Genomic DNA, 14,984 nt, shown 5'->3' with positions numbered 1-14,984 from the left:
TCTTTCCTGCTGTGCCAGGGAGGAACTTTGTGAGAAATGGGGACGCACTTTGCTGTCCAACTGTGGCTGCTTAGATCAATATCTGCAGCCAGAGAGTGATTTTAATAAAAGGACTCTCTCTCAGCTTTGCTATCTCCATGACAGATAGACCCCAGCTGACATAAATCCTGGCCTTCCTCCTGTCACTCTCTTGGCTTTGTGTGACGTGTAGGTGTTTTGACACAGAATACAAATATTTCACAGTTGGCTAATGGTTTAGAGCATATATTTAAAAGATTTACTTTTGCAATCACCTGGTGCCTTTAGTGAATGTGTTTGGCTTGTAAAGCCTCTCTGTTATTTGGAGAACATATCCACACACTCCCATACATGTATTCATTTTCTGTTGTTTATGAAATATCTCTGAGGGAAAATGAGTTTTGCTTTGGATAATGGTAGGGAGCCCTCTCCTAACCTTCGTTTTAGCAATGAGAACCTCCAGTGGCTGTGACAAACCTTATTTATCAGGTGCCAGGAGGGATGCACAGGGGTTGTCAATGCTGGCAGCTGCCTTAGCAGCTGTTTCTCCTCTCCAGGTGACCAAAACAAAACCCCTGCATGGTTAATCAGGTGTTTTTTAAACTTCAGGTTAACTTGCACTCCTAGCTCTGTCCTTCAGTTCTTTCAGCTGATGAATTTGTTACCTTTAGCCTCCAATTGTAAGTGGCAGGACAATTCCCTGTTGCTTTGCATAAGAGATGCAGAGAAAACTTGCCAAGAGCAGCCTGTGACTTTTAACCACTGTATTAACAGCCCTGATCGAAACTCAAATGGCAAGTTAGGCCAGTGATCAGCCCAGCAGAGCAACCTGAGCCATTGCCACAGCCACAATAAATGAGAAAACTCCTGGGGGGTTTCCTTTCTTCAGCATCCTCCCTGCTCTGAGGTGTGGGCAGCCAGAGCAGCTTTGTTGGTGTCTGCTCCGAGGTGGCCTGGGCTGTGCTGATGTGAAATGGAGAGAGAAATTCTGTTCCCCAGCTCGGGAATGGGCTCCAGGGAGGGCCGAGGAGGAGGAGGAGGAGGAAGCACACACTGCTGGGGCTGCACGTGTGCCCTGCTTTGGATAAATACATGCTCTGTTCTGATGAACAAGCTGGGCCTCCTCCTTCCCAGTAATAACAGTGTTAACAATCATCTTCCCAGACAACACAAATAATGAGGTAGTGCCTTAACAAGGCAGTTCCTCAACCCTTTATAAGTGGAGCCTTGCTTCCTTGGAAAAGGATAAATCTCTAATCTGCTGGGTGCAGCGCTGCTCTAAGGGGTTTTGTTTTCAGCCAAGTAAAAAGTCAGGGTAAAACTTACATATTTCTCTGATGCATTTACCTCACCCTATTTTGTTTGCTTGTTTAATGTTGTGGCCTCTTGTTTTGCAGTTGCTTTAGGCTCACCTGTGGCGTGTTGCAGGTGAGGGAAAGCAAATGAAGACCAGATCAGGGCCCAGCAGCCCCTTTCCAACAGCACCCAAAGGTGCTTGGTAGGAAAGAGCAAGGTCCAGCAATCACAGACAGTGCTTCCCCTAAATGTGCTCTCAGCAGCTCCTGCCTTTGCCCAAGCCTGATTTAGAAAGCAATATTCCCTCTGGAGTCCAACACTTCACGTTTTCCTTGCCAGCCTAATGGCAATTTTAAGCCTTTTTGTTTTTCTCCACTTTTCCAAACTTTTGCTGATAGAGAACCCTGAATTAATCTTCAGGCCTTTTGGGTATTGGATTACATTCTGTCCCAGTCCTTTCTGTGACAGCAGTGCTGGAACTGGCATGGGATGCTAATCCTTCTGTACCTATTCACTCAGTCGTAGAGGAAAATGCATGAAAGCAAATTGCTAGTCCAAGCTAAATTTAGATTTATTCAGTTGGAGTTAATTATAATCTTTATTTAGTCCCAAGCGATGCCTTCTTATCATACACTTATTATAGCTGAGAAAATTAATTTTTATTCTACCATAAAGGTGAATGTAATAATCTGGGTTCAGGGAAGGGATTACTTTAATAAGATTTATAGGCAGCCTTTCAGACAGCACGGTTTTATTACTATCTGTAGGTGGCCTTGCTGCACACATGTCTTTCAGTATGGGTGACTGTGCAAATTGCAGGCAAGCTAAAAACTCTAGAAAGCACCAGCTCAGAAACTTCACCATCCAACTTAATCTGCTGGCAGTGGCAAGCAGGCGAAGCACTTGCCTTGCTTTGGAACACAGTAACACAATTTATGGCTCAATGTGTGGCCTGATCAGGGCTCTCATTCATATGCATGGTTTAATTTTGCACTTAAAAATGTATTTTAGTAGACAAAAGATTTATGAGGCCGAAGATGTGCTTTAAAGCTTTTTTGGAAGCGGAGTGCTGGGTAAACATAGGCATGTGGTTTCTCTGTTACTCCAGCCCCTAAAACCAGGTGCCTTAGTTATGTTTCCCACTGTACAAGGTTCAGAGGGAGCAATAAAAGCCTCTAGAAGGTTTGGGAGGAGAAGCTTTAGTGAGGAGGGAGCCAGGAGCTCGGATGTGGCAGGACTGCTCTGCCCGTGGGCACTGAGCCTGCCACAGCCTGGGTGGAAATGGGCTCCTCCCAGGACTGACCTCTCACCCTGCAGGTGTCAGTGTCTAGGAGAGGGTGAGTGAATTCTGGACATTCCCTGATCTGCTGAAAGGGAGGTTGGAGCTTTGACACCCTTCTGGAATGAGAATGGGCCAGAACGTGCAGCTGCAGAGGAGTCTGGGCAGCAGAAGTTTGGCTCAGACGTTTGGAGATAAGGATGTGAGACACTGTCCCAAGCCAACAAAAGTTAATTAACCTCTCTTCAGTTTTAGATGTTTGGATTAAGTTGAATTTTTTTTTTTAAAATTGCATCTTTTTTCTTGTCTTTCCAAACAAGCTGCTGGTCCAGCAATGTTTTGCAAAGCAAATCTCTGTCTCCACAAATGTGTAATCAAGACTGAATGGAAGGACTGTGAATTGGCAAGTCCTACACCGAGTTCTATCCTTACATCAAATTAGGATAAGAAGAAGAGAGAATGAGAAAAGTTTTAAAAGGATTTTATCATCTTTTCTCACACTATTATTTTTTATATCTTGACAGCTTCTGGTCTGACTTTAATGTTAAAAATGTACTGGGAGCACTTCTTAACTCTTTCTTGCAGTATCACTGTACTTTCAAATTACTCTTACAGCTGGAAACACTACCTGGCATTGTGGCTCTTCTGTGCAGTGGGGTTCACTGGGTAACAAAGCCAAGCAGTAAAGGAGTGAGGCTTGTTTGGGAATGGAAGGAGGTGGAATTTTTCCTACTTTAGTTGGGTGATGGAATTTTACCCCTCAGGGTGACTGTGGAGGGTTCTCCTCGTTTTCCTTATGAATGTAAAACTGAGGAGATGAGTCACAGGATGGGCTCTGAATGTAGGAAGTAAACAGTGACATCCTCCTTTCCTGGCTACTTCATTGCATTTTGAGTGAGTCAGGGAGAGCACGAGGGGGGTGTTCATCCCCAAATCCTCACACAGCCCGGGCTTAGCCTACTCAGAGTGCTCAGATGATGAATAAACTCGTAGTAGACTTCCACACTGTAATCATCCTCCTCCTTTTCCTCCTGCCAGCCCCAGCAGAGTTTTCCCAGCTGTAGCCAGGCCAAATCACCTTGGGCAACCTCTCACGGCTGGGGTCTCTGAACAGCATCCCTTGGCAATATCAGAGAAAGTGACCTACACAGCTGGTCCAGAATTAATTGTTTTCCTATCATTTATGAGTTCCAGAAGAGCTTTCCTTCTGTAGACACCCTATTCTGGGGTACAGGGTGTTTTTATTCAAGGCCAATGCCTGCAATCCCAGAACAAAATAATTATTATGAACAGAGCCATTTTTATAGTGGAATAATGTACATGTGTAGTTTGATCTTTATGGTGTTTCAGAGAGGGCTGGTGGGAGGGGCTGGTGATTTTTCTCCTGTACAGACAAGCCATTGATTGCCTCTGTGAGTCATGGATAACATCATAGCACTTACTGGCACCACATTACTTGAAATGATTCCTCTCTTACAAAGAGGAGTGTCTGTATGAGCTCGCTCTACAGTTCTGATGATGCTGCAGGAAAGATGAATTTTAACATTTTCACAGTTTTTCCACAGGTGCAGGATTGGCTTCTTGTTTGTTTTCAAAGAGTTGCAATTTTAAACAGTTGTTGTTCCTTGCACCTTCAGCTTCAGAATTACTGATGGCTTATGGAAGACTTGGCTCCTGTTAAATAGTTTGCTAAAACAGAGAGAAGATTTAGATGTGAAATTTGGATTTATGTTCCATCAGGAGCTATTTTCCTTTTTAGCTACAAAATGATGGTTTTAAAAGACTTTCCTCTTACTACATCTTTAAAATAGCATTGTTTCTAACACTGACGTGCCACTGCCACCACTATCTTCCAGCAGGATACTTGTTTTATTTCTTATTAAAAAGTATGAAATCTAAGAAATTCAGTGAGAGATTCCATGAAATCTTGAGTTCCACGAATGGCAGATTTTTGTTGCACAGTCTGTCCTGCAGCTGTGGCTTTGCTTCTCTTTTAGTCCTGTGCTGCTTTTTGTGGTGGCAGTCCAGGGACAAGTGAGATTAAAACCAAAAATGGTGGATAATTTCATGGTTAGATAAAAAAAATGGTCAAGAGAACAGAACAGAACTTCTTTTGAGGTCTGAGCTGGGCAGGGTGTGGACCAGGAAGGGACATGTCTGATGCTCAGCACTGCGTGCTCTGTCTGTGCCTGCTGCTTTCCTCCCTCTCTGTGCCTCAGAAACATCACACAGGTATTTTCTTTCCAGCTGTACTCTGAGTTTGCAGGATGAGCTGGGCTGTGAGGATATTGCCCAACTCTGGAGGGAAGGATTTTAAGCATATAATTGCAGTGATGATGGTTTAAAAGCTGACCTGTTGCTGTAGGGGTCAGTAGTTCCTTAATCCAAATAAGCGTCTTAAAAGGGGCAAAGCATCTGTTACAAGGGAAAAGTTTTCCAAAATTCCAATTAAATATCTCAATTCACATCCAACAGTGTGTTATTTCCACACAAATCCCCTCAACACCCCCAGTGCCCCAGCAGTCTGAGCAAACCTGACTGCTCTGTCTGAGAAAGCACTGGGCTCTGGGGAAGCTCATTTGGTCCCCATTTAAGTTTCCTCAGCTCTTGCTCTCTTTTGGTACCTAATTAGAATTAACCCACGTTCTGGTCTAATGTTCTGCCCTCTTTCATCTTGCTGGAGTGCTTATTAAAGGAGCAGGTGATTTTTTCATGGCATTATTGCACACCAGAAAGCTCCAAATGTTTCTGGTTTCTGATTGTTGCTGCAAGGAGATTGATGCTGTGGTGCTGATGTGCTGAATTAAAAAGGTGGGGTGTTGGCCTGCCACTGTATGAAGTATTTCTTTTTAGATCTTCCTACAGCATCATAAAATGCTGCTAAATTCAGATATCATATTTTGTTTCAGGCTGGTTCTAGGACAAAGCCCAGCCCTGTCTAGTGATGTTTATGGCTTCCCATATAAGCCTTCAGACAAAATTTGTATCTCATTTTGTTTGAGTTACAGCGGGATGATATCCTAGTGCTCGTGCCAGCTCTGAGCAGAGGCACTGAAAAGTTGCTGCTGTAATGAAATGGAGGAAAGGGAAAAACATCCCTTTTAAACTTCCTGTAAATCACTGCTTGAGAGAGATAAAATATCTACATAAAGCGTGTGTGGGAGTCCTGTAATGTAAACACACATGCATTTAAGCCTTGTCTTGTTTTTGGTTTGTAACTACGTCAGTGTTTAAATCTCCTCTGCAACCTGGTGTGCCTTGGGAGGAGATTTTAGCTCTTGCTCCAGAAATCAGAGGGTACTCTCTGCTGCTCTGGCTCCTTGCTTGTCTGCTTGGCTGCTTATCTGTACAGCTGTAAAGTTTTTAGGTTAAATGCGACTCCTCAAAAGTATTGCTTTCAAATGTAGTTCAATTTATTTACAATTAATCCAGAAAGGGGCTCGTCCGCATCTGAATTTTAGCAAAGAAAAAATACCCTTCTGTCTCTTCTGCCTCAGCTTTCCCAGGATCAAAGTTCACTTTCTGCTCCTGAGTTGGGAAGCTGCACGACGGCAGAACGTGTCAAAGTGCCCAATAATAATGTGCTTAATAAACCACAGAGCAGAAATGGGGCTGCTAAAACGTCCCTTGGTGCCTTTCTGCCTGGGGAGGGAGAGCACCCGCTGCCCATCATCCACATGGGGATGGCAGATGTGCCAGGGAAGGACCAAGGTCAGTTTTCCTGACTAGAAAAGTGGATGTCCCATGTGTGATGCCACTGCCAGTTTCTCATCATCTGGGTTTCTGCATTTCACCGTGGGCTGTGCTGGTGTGTTCCAGAGCTGGGCTGATGTTTGTGATGGGAGCAAGGCAGGGGGCACCTGGCTGGGGCTGCATTTGCTGTGAAGCTGAGAGGAAACCCTGACCTGATCCCCAGGTGCAGTGGTGAGACAGGAGATCATTGGCAGAGTGTTTCCTGCTGAGAATTTTTTTTTTTTTTGGCTGCTTTTGTATATTTTTGCATGTTTATTCATTCCCACAAAGAATATTCCAATGGCTGAAAAAATCTCCGTGACACAAGTAAATACAAAGCAAAAGTAAAGGCAAAAGTGGTGAAATGAGAGGCTTTTAAACAAGTGTAGATAATATCAAACTATCAAAAAACAAATGACCAGAATTTCAACTGGGAACAAGAGTGGAGCAAAGTCAAATGGATGGGATTTGCCCTAGAATCTGTCTTTGATAAATGTAGGCTTTAAAAATACACAACCTGAAAAAAATGGCTTAAATATTAGAGCTTTTATCTCTGCTAAATCGTGGCTGCAAGTATCTGAGTCATCTGGCTTGAGCAGGTGTAATTGTTTGTGTGTTGTGTATCTGCTCTGCCCAGCCCTGACAAACAGTGAAATCACCACTCAGCTTCAGAGAGACAATGAGAGCTTTGACCTTAGGCTCTGTCATTGTGCCTTTGTTATCTCTGTGCATTGTGGCACTGCTGCATTTTAATTCCTTGGGTTTCTGTTTGTTTCCTCTGAGGCAGTCCCAGGAGCTCGGATTCACCGGCTTTTTTTGTTGGAGCCTAGGAATTGTTAGTTTGAAAGAGCCACTGTTTCTGGTAGGATCACAGCCCAGACTGAATATATCTCACTATTAATTAGAGATCAGCCCAAACCAAAGATATCTGTTTGATCCCTCCCTCCCTCTGGAATCTTTTCTTTCCTGGGAAAAATTGCTCAGTGCTGGCTGGAGGATTGACCATTGTGTTGTAGAGAAACTTTTGTGGTTTCCAAATGTGTTTTATTCTCCTCAGGAATTAAACCAAAAAATCCTACTAAGTGTCTGAGAATCTTCTGTGGGTAAAGGATTTCTCCTACTCTCAAGTTCACTCTTGCCTCTAAATCCATCCCACTGAGACCTCTATCAAACCCATATATTTTATTGTGAAAAGTTTTGGTTTCAAGAACATGAAGCTTTTATCAGGTTCTCACTAAATTCCAAGCTGCTGACCTGGCAGACTGGATTGGGAGTGATGCAGATGTTCAACCCCCATTGCTCTGCGTGCTAGTGATGGTAGATGAAAGGAAATGTTCAGTTTTTACTGCTTAAACTGTTCTGTTTTACTGCTACTAATATTCAATATGCCAGTTTCTTTGGCACATTGAAAGAAGGGTGAGGAGAAGCTGAAAGTTTGATCTGATGATAAAAGAAAAAAAAAAAAAATAGACTGCCAGTAAAAAGTTTGGGAAGTTAGTTTGGGATCTGGCCAATCAATCCTCTCCTGGTGGCACCCAGTACTTGATTAATGGCTTTCAAGCAGATAACAGCCTGGGGAAGGTGGAAAGGGAGCTGTACAGCTGCTGCACTGTTTCCAGCCTGAGCTTTGATCAAAAGTGTTATTCCACGGTACCTGGGTCAGATTGTTCCGTACTTGTGGCCAGCAGTATTGATCTCCTGTAATCCATTGCTTTTGTCAGCAGCTGAGGGCCATGCTAAGCAAACATTTGAGTTTCTTTCTGTTTCCTTTTCTCTTTGGCCCGCAGTGGTGGAGAGCCGAGGAGGGATCATGGACAGCATCCAGAGATTCTCAAACCTGCCAACGTATCTCCCTGCGAGCCCTCACGTCTCCAATGCTGACACTTTCTTCTTCCTCAAGGAGGCCAACCAGGACATCATGAGGAACTCCAGTTTGCAGTCCAGGGTGGATTCATTCTTTATATACAAAGCCAAACAACCACCTGTGCTAAATGCCACGTATGGACCCTTTTCTGTTGAACAGCCCGTTCCCTTGGACCTCATGCTGACTTCTGCATCTTTTGGTTTCACAAATAAATTCACTTTTAATTGGAAATTAAAATCCCACATAATCAACAGCTCCATCTATTCCAACAAACCTAAAATACAAACCTTGTTCTATATTGCGGGGAAGGACTGGGATGACTTCGACTCTGAGGAGATGCTGCCTTGTGTGAAGATGTTTGCTTTCCTGGAGTCTAGGGAAGTGGTGGCCAGCTGCAGACTGACAGGCCACCTCGGATTATGTGTTGTGGAGTTGGAATTGTCTCCCAGCTGGTTCAGCTCCCCTCCACCCCTGGTTTCAGAGGAAACAGCCTCCCTGGAAGGGATTACTGTGGAGCTCTTCTATAAGATTTATACAGTGGATGGGGAATGTTCTCCAGAGGATGCAAAATGGGAAAACAATATCCATGCAGGTGAAGAGAATGAACACCAAGCTTTGTCAGCTATGGAGAGGATTGGTAGCATCGTTGTTTACCCAAATCAAGACAAATTAAAGCAGTCTTCGCTGAGGGTGGATGAAAATATCATTATTCAATTACCACTCAGCCCGGTCAGAGAGGGTGACATTGTGACCTTCCATGTTTTCCTGGCTGATTACTCGCTTGCAGACCAGTTTGTATTAAGGTAAGAGAGTTTTTTAAGTGTTGTATGCAAAACAAATAGGGGCAAATCAATGCTGGGTGTAAATCTTTGGTTATATTTAGTGTTTTCTTGAGAGAACTTCTGCATTTCCTCTTCAACAGGGGAAAACCATAGATAGTCTTGAATTATCTGTGTGGATGACACTTTTTGGACCATGGGCATTGATTTTAAAATATGGGCTATAAATTTTTGTTTGATTATTTTTTGTTTTAATTCTGTTTGCTTCTAGGCATAATTCTGCCTCTTAAATTCTGCCTCTGTAAGTCAGCCAGGGTAACTGCTGCGATATATTTTGCTAAAGAGTTTTCAGGAGGGTTTTCTGTTTCTTTGGTGAAGTTCCCTCTGTTTTTATTGACTTGATCATCATCATCTTTCCAAAATGCACGGGCTGCATCCTGCACAGGTCAAACGTGGTGAGAACTCTTGCTGCATTGTGTAGAGGTGAGAAAATGAGCTCAGCCTGTGGAGGAATCCTCTGGCAGAGCCAGGATTTGGGGCTAAACTTTGCAAGTTGTCTTCAGTTTTCCTATAAGATCATCCCATCCTGCCTCTTAAAGCTTTTGACTGCTAAGTTTCGTGGCCCATTTTTGTTTCCAGTTTGGGGACTCTCTGTTGACCTTTCCTCGTGAATCTGCCTGTAATAAGAGAATTCAGGCATTTCTAACCACCCCGAGGGTTAGTGCTGAGTATCTGTTATGTCCTTCGCTGTCAGACTCTGGGTTCAGAGCTGCACAGGGACCAAATTCAGAGAGAAATGTGAGCCAAACTGGGGGAATAGAAGGGCAAAAAGGTAATTGGAAAGTGTCATCTGCTGTAAGGATGCGAGAACGCTCGGGAAAGGAGGAGCTGCAGCCCGTGCAAGGAAACCTCAGGGCAGATTCGTGCCTTACTTCCAACTTCTTGATCCGAGGAGGATGGAGCAGAACGTGACACAAGTGCACTTTGGGGACAGATGTTGAGAAAACAGACAGCAAACCTTATGCAGCACTTTCAGATCATTCAGCATTTGTGAAGTAGCACATGAATATTAATAAACTTACAGATTGCTGCCTGAACAGGGACAAGGGATTCACAGCACAGCGCTGCTGACGGGGGGAAACGCGTGAGAAATATAATGGGGATTAACCAAACTTTAAAAGGTTTAGGTCAGGGAGGGGCTTCCTTTAAACACAACTTCTTCATGCTCTTCCGTGGATTTACTGTTTTTAATTTGTTAAATATGGATTTGGCCAGCATCCACCGTCAGGGGATGGCCTGGCCTCACGGAGCAGTCGGGTTTCAGCAGGCGTGTATTGATCCTCAGTGCTATAGCAGAGAGATTATAGAATTTGCCTAAGGCTCTGCAAGGATTTAACATCAGCTCTTAATTCTCAGGGTTTTGTTCTCTTCCCCACACTACAGATAAAATTCCCTAGGTATTAGAGACAACCTAAGACGAGGATGTTTTCTTTCCACTGGAATTTCTAAAATAGCATTTACCTCGTAACAAATGGTGCAAGGGTAGAGTTTTGATATTTCTGCTGGCCAGGAAATAACCAAAAACTTCTTGCGGAGACACTTTTGAAATGCTGTCTTTCAAAAGCAAAATAGGTCCTGGAAGCACTGAGCAAGTGGCTGGCCTGGGATTTCAGGGAAGCAGAAATTGAGGGAGCAGAAATCCTGGAGAGCCCCAGGATGACCCACAAGAGCCTGGCTACTGCTGAGACCTCACCTTGTCCCACAGCCCACGGGATTTGCATGGCCCCAGCTGCCAGGTGTTCTCCCAACATGTGGAATGTCCATCTCAGTGCTCCTGAGCTGCTGGGAAGGCAGGTTTCCATGGGGATTTCCTTCTCTGAAAAGTGTATGGAATCTGTTCATGTCCAGGAAATGTTGCTGGTACAATAAATCAGCATGTTTTACGTGCCCAGAAATATTTCCTTGGAAAATTCACTGTTGGCTCTCTGTAGTCTAGCCTGTCTGGGCTTTTATTTGGCTTTGCTTGCATTGTGCTTTTCATCAGAGAAACTGGAAGTATTTTTATTTACCCTTCAGTTGAATGCTGAGAGGCAGAGTGCAATTCTGATGGTGGTTCACCTGCCCTTCAGAATGGGAAGAGGACCTGCAACTGTTGCTATGATCATTTTGAATGATATCTGTTGGCTCCATGGAGAGATTTTCAGCTGAAGTTTACATGGAAGGCAGGGAATGATGCTGAGGGAAATACAAGCACTACAGTGCCTACATCTAATTTATGCAGTTTCCCTCCCCAGCTTTCCCTGTTTTTCTGCTCAATGTTAATGTCTGTGAAAACCCAGAAGGTTCTTATATACATAGAATTTCTGTGTGTTATAGCCAGAAAAAATACATTGAAGTGAATGTTTGCCTTGGGAAATATATTTTTTTCCTAATGTAACTGGTAGTTTTTAATCATATCTGTTGTAAGTGTAGGAGGGTCTGGCTCATATGGGAGGATAGATCAAACCCAAGTCATTCTCAGCACAGCCTTGAGCTCTGACAGGATGCAAAGGAGCAGATATGCTCAATTTTATGCACCTCTTTACTGTTTCATGCTGTGTTGCATAGCATTTTATTTTATGCTGGATTTTTCCTAGCAGAACTGACTTCAATTCTCATATGGGAGCTGATTCTTTTTTGTTTTGGTGAAATCTGTGATTCTTAACCAAGCTTGGGAACTGAAAAGGAGTTGGAAGCAGTGCCTTGATTCAGCAAGGTGCTGTGCTGAGAGACACCCCCTGGTTAGATCCAGTCCTGTCACTTACAGGGTGACACTGCAGCTTGTTTGTAAGCTCCAGCCATCACTTCCAGCCCCTTCCATCAGTCCAAACTGCTTTTGCTTGAGCTCACTCTTGGTTATTTTGGTTCAATGGCTTGCATTTCAGGTGGAGCTGGAGCTCTAGTGGTGCTGTGTTTGAAATAAAATCTGTTGTTTCTTGTCCTGCTGCAACGCAGCCAGCGTGGCCTGGTGTCAGTGGAGGACACAGATGTGTCAAGGGGCAGGATTTGGGGACAGAGTGTGCATTCAGTGCCTTTGCTGTGCCTGCCACTCACGTTGCTGCCTTTGTTGACAGGTGATCTATACGTGCGTGTGATGAAATGCTTGTGACACTGGAGATTAATTTGTGGCCTTGCTGGTCTGATCTGTACTGCAGAATTCGCCATCTGGGAAGATAAATTTTGCCCATTATGTTTGGTGGCTTGTCACTAAGCATAGTTTAACTGTAAAGGTAGGTGAAATGGGCTGTGTTGCCATGATTAAACTCTTTTATGGGCTACCTTGTTGAAAAAAAAAAAAAAAAAGGTAAAAATGAAGGACAGCTTTGAGATTCCAGCAGGACTCGTACATACTTCAGTGTCACAAATTTTCAGGCACTTTTTGTCCTTTGATGTGCTGGACCATGTCTGTTTCCTTCTTGACTGACAAACTTCCATGAAATGTAGTAAATGAGAAAAGAAAAGATGGAAATCGTGACTACAGAAGGGGCAACAGCAACTTTAGTGCTAATTGCTAAACAGAAGAAGTCTCCTGATACATGGAGGAGTTATAAAAGAGACAGGAGAAAACAATTCCTGCTTAACTGGAAGAACAGAAATCTCATCTAATAGCACTGGGAATGGCTTCTATTTCTTCTGTGGTGTTTGTTATTATTTAACTCCATCTTGAGACTCAGAGGATGTATTTAAAAGAAAAATGGGAGTCAATTTGTACAGCAGGAGAACGTTTAATGAAATAAATGGACAATTGCCCCTTGGTTATAGGAAAGAAATGAGAACACTCTCTTTAGGAGCAAACAATGGATTTTTGGCCTGTTTTCCAAGTCTCCCCATCTGAACTGTCAGTGAGGATGTGCTGCTCCTGAAAGCTGAGCATTAACAGCAAATTGTCACACACAAAACGTGGGTCTGTTGGCATTCTTCACACTCCCCAGCAGCAAGGAGCCATCCTTCTTTTGTGCCTGGTCAGAATGGAGCTGGAGATTGGAGAAATTCCAGGAACAACGGCGAGGGGCTGAGAGCAGGTACTGAATGCCTGGGAAGGGAAGTGGAAGCAGCAGGATGTGGAGCTGTGGCTGCAGGGGGATGGCAGGACCCTGCTCAGGGACCTCCCTGTCCCTCGATAATCCAGGAGAAGGATTATCCTCTGCTCCCTGCCCTGCTCCACGCAGAGCAGGACAAAGATTGCCTTTGGATTGGGGCATGAACCAGCACAAGGTGTAACACGTGCCAGGAGACCCTTCCTGATTATTCTCACTAGGCAAATGATATTAAGGATTTATATTAATAAACATATATCCATATGGAGGAGGTGATGTCTCCTGCTAAGGAATAAAAATTGCACAGACCATTAAAAGTGACTTACAAGGCTTCTGTGTTAATAATGAAAGATCTGGAGAAGTCTGAGCAGTCGTCTAGAAGGCCAGAAAAAGATCATTAAGAGGATGTCTCCTGCCAATAGCTGCCAAGAGCAAACAAGGGAAAGAAAACAGAAGGTTTTGGATCCGGAAATGCATAGAAAATGAGAGTACAGACTGTGGGGAATGCAGCCTGGCTGCCTGTGAGGAGGAGGCTCCACGTGGCCTCCATCGCTCCTAAGCAAGCTGCTGGGAATGGGAAAGCACTGCCACTGGGATTGTTACTGGGGAGAGAAAGAAATGATGCACCGAAACATCATTTTAGCATGAACATTCAGCAGAAATCAAAGTGTTGAGAAAGGAAAAAAAATACTCTTCTGAAAGCTGAAATGCTGGTTCAGATTTAGAAATAATCACAGAAATGAGCCATTACTGGTGGCTTGGGAATAATTTGGTTTTTAGTCCAAACTTTTAATAAATCCAGGAGGAAATGTTGAAATTTTTGGTTTGTCTTTCCTCTCTGAATGTGCATGGAACTAAATGTAAATATGAAATAGTGATACGTAATGTTAATAAAAATATCAAGCACTGCTAAGTCTGGAAATGCCAGATATGTCTGAGCAACCTTACTTCAGTCCCCGAGTACTTAAGCACTATTTCCTATTCCTCCAAGACAGATTCACACTATTTTTTTTTCCCCAGAGCTCCTCTGCTTCATTTGATGCCTATATTGCATATTCCTCCCACTATTTTCTTTTATTTTTGTTACTGAAAGGGAAAGGACACTCGTATGAGGTCTGGGGGAGCTGTCACCAGAATGGTTTTTTTGGCTTGAATGAACCATTTCTATAAATTCTCTTTCAGGAGAGGTTGAAAGATCCTTTTATTTTTCTTATTTCTGTTTGAGACCGGCTTGTGGCCCAGGAACATTGGCTGTGGCTGATGAAAACCTGACATGGTGATACAGAGTCACAAATTTCACAAGGATGCTGTATGAAGTACTTAGACCTGAATCTCTCTTGGCTGAAGGGAAAAAGGTTTTTTTTTCCCTGGGAGCTGCTGGCAGTCCATGGCTCTGCTGCATCCATACCCTTCATGATTTCCCAACCTGGAAATCATTGTGCCACTCTGGCAGCTTCTCCCTCCTCCTCACGTGCCTCAAGATAACCTCCTCTGCCCTAGCCACCCTGGAGAGGGAGAAGAAAAGAATCCACCCCCTCATACAGTCTTAAAACCAGTTCAAAATGACAAAAAATAATAACTTCTCCTTAGAGCTCGAGCAATTCTAAAAGCTTAGAAAGCGACGGATCTGCGACAGGGAATAAACGACCCAGTGAATCCTGAAAGAGCCTGCAAGACTGCAGTCAATAAAGCTTTTTAATGGAATTTTAGATAAAGGTCAACAATGTGCTGCAATAATCAGCTGTCCATGATCACTGCAAGGCAGAGCAGCAGCTCCAGTGGCAGAGAGAAGCCCTGGGAATTGTTGGATATTGGCTTGGAAAACGCTTCCAGATGGGATTGCAGCCTCGTGGTGATAAAGCAGGGTTTTAATTGAGATGTTTCCTGATGGAAATGTCTGTTGCCCTGCAAAAGGGGTCCTGGACGTGCTGCTTTGTGCA

General features: G+C 43.7%; 1 protein-coding gene across 1 annotated transcript in view; it reads left to right on the top strand.

Moving 5' to 3' along the window:
• The window catches only part of TMEM132B (transmembrane protein 132B), a 227,639-nt gene that overhangs the window by 52,964 nt on the left and 159,691 nt on the right, over positions 1 to 14,984 (top strand). Inside the window, exon 2 of the mRNA XM_053959399.1 lies at positions 8,113 to 8,992. Within this exon, the coding sequence (XP_053815374.1) occupies positions 8,113 to 8,992 (880 nt within the window). The remainder of the gene's footprint in view (positions 1 to 8,112; positions 8,993 to 14,984) is intronic.

Source organism: Vidua chalybeata, chromosome 18 (genome assembly GCF_026979565.1).
Source record: "Vidua chalybeata isolate OUT-0048 chromosome 18, bVidCha1 merged haplotype, whole genome shotgun sequence".
In the NCBI taxonomy this organism is placed as follows: domain Eukaryota; kingdom Metazoa; phylum Chordata; class Aves; order Passeriformes; family Viduidae; genus Vidua; species Vidua chalybeata.
Note: the sequence above shows the minus strand (reverse complement) of the source record. Positions and strands in the feature narration are given on the sequence as shown.